This window comes from Tupaia chinensis, unplaced genomic scaffold (assembly GCF_000334495.1).
Source record: "Tupaia chinensis unplaced genomic scaffold, TupChi_1.0 Scaffold000212_1, whole genome shotgun sequence".
Classification (NCBI taxonomy): Eukaryota; Metazoa; Chordata; class Mammalia; order Scandentia; family Tupaiidae; genus Tupaia; species Tupaia belangeri.
Window position 1 is genome coordinate 3105501 of NW_006159687.1, and position 8198 is coordinate 3113698.

Sequence of the window (8198 nt, forward strand, 5' to 3'; positions counted from 1 at the left end):
GGCGCCGGCTCCTTTAAAAAAAACCCCTCCCAAAAAAAAAAAAAAAAAAATGATACCTTCTATAGGTAGCCAGAAGTAACCTATTCTTAAGAGTCAGTTTCATTTTTTAAGGAGACTTTTTAAAAACTTGCCACTGTGTATGCTACCCAGGGAGAGTCAGAGAGAGCAAGAGAGAATAAAGGAGAGAGAGTGGAAGAGAGAGAAAGCACCTCTCCGTTGGGTCATGGCCACGCTGCGTCTCTTCTCCTTTGTTTCTGCTCCTTTTCAGGATTTTTGGGCACACCCCCCCCCACACACACACACACACTCACTCACCCCCCCCACACACATACACATACACACACACATACACATGCCCAGTGTGTTTTTGAGGCAGCTGGGTCTGGGACTCAAACCACACAGATGGCCATGCAGAATCTAGCTGCTTTAACCACCAAGCCATGGGCTGGCCCAAGACTGTTTTTTTAAAGGATTTTGCCACAGAACACATGTGCTCACCAGAGAGATACAGACCGAGAGAGAGGGAAAATGAGAACTCTCCTCCAAGGGCTCTGGGCAAGCGTGCACATGTATCCAGCATGTTTTGCAGGCTGCCAGGTCCGGAACTGGAGTCAGAGTCGGCCATGTGGGATCCAGCACCTTAACCACTTGCCGGCCCCAAGACTGGCCTTCACTCGAGCATTCCTCACCCTGAGCTGCCACTCCACCAAGTCAGTCCCTGTGACCATCTCGGTAACCGGGTGCTCCACTTGCAATCTCGTATTCATTTCCATGAAGTAGAAATTGTGCTTTGAGTCCATAATGAACTCCACGGTTCCTAAAAGACAAAAATACAACGGCGACATTTCAGTGCACGTAATCAGCAGCAAGTCGAACTCCCCAACGTCTCACGTCAAGTTTTACCGCTGTTTTATTCCATGGTAAGTGCTTCTCGCTTCCTGAAGAACACGTTTCACATTTTGCAGCGACCACTGAGACTGAGTCAAACGAGTGGAGCTGCATGAAATTCAGCAGTGGGGAATGTACCTGGGGTTGCCAACAAGTGGGAAGCCCCAGCGACGGGCCCGTCTGAGCTGCTGTGGCAGTGAGAGCCAGCCGGACTGAGTGCGACTGCTTCAGAGCACCGAGACGCAGGGCCCACGGCGATGCCCCACCTTGCTCAACCCCAGGGAGAAAGCCAGCACCTTTCTTCCCTTACTGTAGGCTCTTGGAGGTTTCCTTTAAAACAAGATTGTTTAGCAACTCAATCTCATGCTAGTGTCTTATCTATTGATGTCCTACTCGGTCCTACAACATTTCCCCTCGTTCTATTAAGGTTTCATTTCAGATGACAGAAGGTATCTATTCCAAGCATAGGCACGCTGAGTTTTGGTAACGGAACACACTGAACACACAGAACACTTCCGTCACCGAAAAAGTCCCTTTGTTTCCTTTTGTAGTCAGTCCCTTCCCCCAGGTTCCTGGCTCCAGGAAATCACGGATCTAATTCCTGTCACTAGCATTTTTCCCCTAGCCTTTCATATAAATAAAATTATATGGTATGTATGTAGTTTCCTTATAAAATTTTTTTTAAGAATTATTGCATTTAACTTTATTTATTTGTTTATTTTACTTTGACCAGAGAGAGAAAGAGAGTGAAAGTGAGAAAGCAAGCCTCCAGGTCAGGGACTCGAACCACAGTTGGCTGGTGTGGGAGTCCCAGAGCCCTCAACCACCACACTACCTGCTGCCCAGGCTTGTGGTCTTTTGTGTTTGAGTTTCCTCTCCCCCCTTCCACTCAGTGTAAAGTTCGTTCCATATACTTTAAACCTATTTTTCGAACTGTGGGTGATAATTTATCAGTGGATTACGAAGCCATTTTAAGTGGAGACTTCTGGTGTCTGGCCTGGCAACGTGAGGAGCTTAGGAGTTGCCATTTCATCCTAATAACGAGTAGAAAGCTGAACGAACTGAAAGATGGATAACTCTTCTTAGATCACTCAGAGAAGTCAGGTCTCAGGACGAACCATTGCCCAGACTAGAAACAGAGGCAGGTCCAGAGGGTCCACTGGCAGAAGCCTGAGTAACCACGCGTGAACTGCGGGACACCGTGCAGAACCCTGGGCGCTAACAGCTCCACACGGGCCCAGTCCAGGGGCTCTGCTACACGACTGTCAGCTCTCCCTGCGGAGTCCTTCCAGGTCTTGGCATATATGTCAGAGGGAGATCCCCTCAAGCTCTCAGCGGGAGGAGGGGGAAGGAACCATTTTGAAATATGCCAGCACATTCTGTTCTTCTTAGCAAGGCCTGACTTGACAGAAGGAAGAAAACACCGAATTCCAGTCCCCTTAGCCATCCGTGCTGAAGAAAGGCAATCCCAACCATGGGGGACTGGTTCCAGGACCCTCCCCTCCGGGAGGCGCATGTCCATGACACAAACGGTGAGTACTGACACACAACCTACGCGTATCTTCCTGCACACTCCAAGCCATCTCTGGAAGACCTGTCAGCAATCTTAGCATCGGATGTAAGTGAGAAGGAAAACACAGACTTCTTCAGGAAATCAGCTCTTCCCTGTCTCCTAACTGCTGAAGCAGGGCTGCATCCACACTTGGCGAAACCCAAGGGTGTGAAATCCGTGGACACAGAGGGCTGACTGTGCACAGCTCCAGTACCTCCAGCCATCCTGCCCACCCACAGGGTGAGAGAGCATATTCAAAGACAAAACCATAGACAAGCTGAGAAGCACTGGTGACGTTCACAGCTCAGGGGCACCGGCCCCGCACAAGACCGAGGCCTAGTCACAGGGTACGAAACACTTCCTCTGTTCCTAACCTCACCACATTACGCTGGCAACTCCCTTCACCTAGCAGTGATGCATTATGTTATCTTCCTTTTTAACAATGATTATTTTACTTATTTATTATTTTGCTATAGGGCACATTCACTCATCAGAGAGGGAAAGTGAGAAAGCAAGCTGCCAGGTCTGGGACTCAAACCATGATCAGCCATGAGGGAGTCCAGAGCCTTAACCACCATGCCACCTGCTGGCCCCATGATGTTTATCTTTTTAACAAAAAGTGCAAGACATATTTAAAAGCAGAAAACAGTTTCGGGACCAGCAGTTAGCGTAATGGCTATGTTGCTGGACTCCCATGTAGTTGACCGTGGTTCGCGTCCTGGACCCGGTGGCTTAAGCTCATGCCAGGTGCGTGTGTGTGCGTGCCCAAGATCCCGAGAGGAGAATGGAGGAGAAGGGATTGCGGCGTGACCATCCCCCCTGGGGGGTGATTTCTCGCTTTCTGTCTGTCTCTCTCTGTCTTTCTGGCAAATGCACAGGCCCTATAGCAAAAACCTCTCCAAAAAAAAAAAAGAAGAAAAAAGCAGAAAACAATTTGAAGAGACTGGTCCAAAAAAAAAAAAAAAAGAAGAAAAAAGCAGAAAATAATTTGAAGAGACTGAATGAGCATCAGAAGCAGAGCCAGATATGGCAATAGTGTTGGAATGACCAGACCAGGATTTAAAGAAACGCTGATTAACATGCTAAGGGCTTTACTGGAAAGAGTAGTTGAAATGCAAGAATAGATGGATAACGTGAGCAGAGAGAAGGAAATCCTAAGTAACGATAACAAGGAAATACTATAGATGAAAAACGCTAAGAGAAATGAAGTATTCTTTAATGGGCTCATTAACAGACTAGGCACGGCTGAATAAAAAATCTCTGAGCTTGAGAATATACCAGGTTGCCACAAAAGTCATGACCCATTTTTGCATAGAGAAACAGAAAAAAATAAGCATTTTCTGACAACCCATTAATAACAGAAATTTCCAAAACAGAAAAGCAAAGGGAAAAAAGACTTAAACAAACAAAAATAAAACCAGAGCTGTGGGACAACTGCATCAGGTGTAACTTACATATAATGAGAATACCAGAAGGAGAAGAAAGCGAGGAAGGAAACGAAGCAATACTGAAGCAATAATGACTGAAAACTTCCTCAAATTGTCAGACATCAAAGTACAGATCCAAGAAGCTCAGAGAACACCGAGGATAAATACCAAAAACCACAGCAAGCCATATCACAGCGAGACTGCAATAAATTGAACTGAAAACAGTCTTAAAAGAAGCTTAAGGAAAAAAACACATTATTTATAGAGAAGCAAACATAAGAATTAAGCCTAGCATCTCCTCAGAAACCATGCAGGCACCATGAGAGTGGAGGGAAATGTTCATAGTGTTCAGAGAAAACACAAAAAAATCAAACCCAACAATTTGGAATTCTGCACCCCATAAAACTATCCTTCAAACATGAAGGAGAAATATTTTCTCACACAAATAAAAATTGAGTAGATCTGCTGAAGCTTTTCAAGGATAAGGAAAATGATATAGGTTACAAATTTGGATCTGTATAAAGGAAGGAAGACCCTGGAGAATAAATAAGTAAAGGCAACATAAAATCTCTTATTTTTATTGTTTTAACCAATCTAACAAAAACAGTTTAAAATAACTGCAACAGACATCTGACTATGATATGCCTATAAAGAAAAATGTTTATACACACACACACACACACACACACACACACATATATATATGAAATTTACAAGAACATGATGGAAGGGGTGGGGAACTGGGGATATTCTGTTCTTAGAAGGTGCATGTGCTTACTTATGAGGTGGTACAGTATTATTTGAAAATGAATTTGCATTAGTTGTGAATGTACAGGAGTCCCCCCTTATCTGCAATTTTGCTTTCCACAGTTCGTTATCTGTGATCAACCATAATCTGAAAACACTACATTGAAAATTCCAGAAATTCTGGGTAGTATGATAAAATTTCGTGCTATTCTGAACCATCCTGCTGTTCAGCACATCTGCAGACAGCGTATATGCACTCACCCATTAGTTACTTTGTAGCCATCCTGGCTACCAGATCAGCTGTCATGGTATTGCCAAGCTTGTGTTCAAGTAACCCTTATTTTACTTAGGATGGCCCCAAAGCACAAGAGCAACAATGTTGGCAATTCCAGTCCGGCAAAGGGAAGAGGCATGGGGCTCGCCAAGTGCAAGGTGAATGTAGTTCCTGTTGTTAGCCTCTTACTATCCGGCCAGCTCCAAAGCACAGCTGTTAGGTAAGTACTCTGCATCGAGAGCTAGCTCCCAGAGTTGACCTCGGTGTGAATCCCTGCCCTAGTGGCTTGGAACACACGTCAGGTATGTGTACACGCACGCCCCAAATCACAACGACACGAAGAAATGGAGGAGAAAGGACTGCAGTGCGACTACGCCCCACTGGGTGGTACTCTCTGGCTCCCTGCCTCTCTCTCTCTCCGGCAAAAGCACACACCCTCTGGCAACTAAAAAAAGGGCCAGAGCCTCGAACAGACAGCTCATCAGAGAAAATACACGGATAGCAAGCAGGCATATGAAAACACGTTCCACACCGTCTGTCAGTAGGAAAGTGCAAAAAGACAGTAAGATACCAAATGGGCAAAATTTACAACATTGCTGGGACCAGCTCGGTGTGAATCCCTGCCCTAGTGGCTTGGAACACACGTCAGGTATGTGTACACGCACGCCCCAAATCACAACGACACGAAGAAATGGAGGAGAAAGGACTGCAGTGCGACTACGCCCCACTGGGTGGTACTCTCTGGCTCCCTGCCTCTCTCTCTCCGGCAAAAGCACACACCCTCTGGCAACTAAAAAAAGGGCCAGAGCCTCGAACAGACAGCTCATCAGAGAAAATACACGGATAGCAAGCAGGCATATGAAAACACGTTCCACACCGTCTGTCAGTAGGAAAGTGCAAAAAGACAGTAAGATACCAAATGGGCAAAATTTACAACATTGCTGGGACCAGCAGTTGGCGTAATGGCTATGTCACTGGACTCCCATGTAGTTGACTGTGGTTCGAGTCCCAGACCCGGTGGCTTAAAACTCACGCCGGGCGCATGTGCGTGCGTGCCCAAGATCCCAAGAGGAGAATGGAGGAGAAGGCGTGACCATCCCTCCTGGGGGGTGATTTCTTGCTTTCTGTCTCTCTGTCTCTCTGTCTGTCTGGCAAGCGCACACGCCCTATATCAAAAACCTCAAAAAAAATGTACAACATTGCTAACAGCAAATGCTGGAGAGGGTGCAGAGCAACAGGGACCTCCATTCGTTACTGTGGGGACGGACGACGGTACAGCCACTAGGAAGGCAGTCTGGTGCTTTCTTACAGAACCACACCCACTCTTACCACGTGATCTGGCAATCACCCTCCTCGATGTCTACTCGAAGGGACTGAAAACTCACATCTGCACAAAGGCCTGCACATAGATGTTTACATCCGCTTTATTCATGATTTCCACAACTTGCAAGCAACTGCGATGTCCTAGCAGGTGAATGGATAAACAAGCTGTGATACATCCAGACAATGTGTATCATTCAGCGCAAAAAAGGGAACGTGCTATCAGGCCATGAAAAGGCACGGAAGGAACTTAAACGCGTGTTACTAAGGGAAAGAAGCCAGGCTCTCCGCTGTATGCTTCAAATTATATGACATTCTGGGAAAGGCAAAACTATGGAGCCAGTGAAAATGATCAGTGGCTGCCCGTGGGTTAGCAGAGGGGCGGGATGGGGTAGAGCACAGAGGGCGTTTGGAGCCGCGACACCACTCTGTACGACACTACAGTGGTAAATAGTTATCACCAGACACGTGTCAAAACTCACAGAACATAGGACGCCGAGAGCAAACACCAATGCGAGTTACGGACGTCTGTGATAACGAGGCAGGCCCATCGGTTTTAACAAATACACCAGTCTGTGGGAGGAGGATAGTGTGGGAGGCTGTGTACATGTGGAAGGTCGGGGGTAAATGTGCTTTCTGCTCCGTCTTGCTGCTACCTTAAATATGCTCTAAAAATAAGACTTAATTTAAAAAAGCAAAATTCAATTTATTTTATGTTAAAACATTAGGTTATCAGGAAAGTCATGATATATTTTTCTGTTTTTCTATGCAAAAATGTGTCATGATTTTCCCAATGACCCAGGAATAGAAAAACATCAAAGCTCATCATATATAATTAGGGCAAGTACTGTTTAGTAAAATGTATCAAGTATATCTATATTAAAACACTTATGTGCCCTACCAGGTCGTAATATAAAAATGCATTTTTCATTGTGGATATGGCCAAAATAGCTTGAAAACCACTGATTTAAAAGCTATTGTTTCCTTTGCCTTCTGAAATGCAAATAAATACTATTTCTTCTTTTCTACTAGAAGCAGATTTTTAAAAATTATTTAATTTTATTTATTATTATTACTTTTAAAAATTAGCTATAGTGCACATGCGCTTACCAGAGGGAGCCAGAGAGAGCGAGCGCATGTCCGAACCGCTGGGTCTGGGACTCACACTCCAATTTCCCATGCAGGAGTCCTGCGCCTAACCACCACGCAACTTACTGGCCCAGAAGCAAATGTTAACATACCTGCCCCAACATAATTTACAGCTTTAGCGGCTCTGACTGCAGCTTCTCCGAGTTTTTTTCTTACTTCAGGGGTGACACCAGGCTATGAAAAATATTTAAAGCTCCATTAGTACCTTGCTTTATTAGAATTTCCAATAAAATCCAGTATTGTATTTGTATGTATCAAATATTGCATTAAAAAGATAATTTAAAAAGCTAATGTGATATATGTTTCATCAAAAAATACAGTCCTGGGGCCAGCAGGTGGCATAGTGGTTAAGGTGTTGGACTCCCACATGGCCAACGACAGTTTGAGTCCTAGACCTGGCGGCTTAAAACTCACGCTGAGCATGTGTGTGCGTGTCCAAGATCCCAAAAAGAGAATGAAGAAGAAAGGATTGCAGCAAGGTCAATCCCCCTAGGGGGTGATTTCTCACATTCTGTCTCTTTGTCTCTCTGGCGAGCTCATGAGCCCTATAGCAAAAAAAAAACTCTCTAAAAATAAAATAAATTAAGAAATACAATCCTATAATAGTTTTTTTCAGGTTTGTTTGTTTTTATAAGGTTTTTGCCATGGGGAGCATGCACTCACCAGAGAGACAGAGAGACACTAAGAGGGGAAGTGAGGAGTTGCCCCAGGTGGCATGGCCAAGCTGCAGGCCCTTCTCTCTCCTCCTGAGATCTTGCACGCACGCACACATGCCCACATGATGTTCAAGCTGCCGGGCCTAGGACTTGAACCATGGTCGACCATGCGGGAGTCAAGTGCG

At 45.3% G+C, this 8198-nt stretch overlaps 1 protein-coding gene across 2 annotated transcripts in view; it reads right to left on the bottom strand.

The window, feature by feature from the left end:
• The window catches only part of MCCC1 (methylcrotonyl-CoA carboxylase subunit 1), a 69449-nt gene that overhangs the window by 34945 nt on the left and 26306 nt on the right, over positions 1-8198 (bottom strand). For both annotated transcript variants that reach the window (XM_014587424.2, XM_027771419.1), the window contains 2 exons: positions 7450-7531; positions 690-817 (listed from right to left, as the gene is read on the bottom strand). In XM_014587424.2, the coding sequence (XP_014442910.2) occupies positions 690-817; positions 7450-7531 (210 nt within the window). The remainder of the gene's footprint in view (positions 1-689; positions 818-7449; positions 7532-8198) is intronic.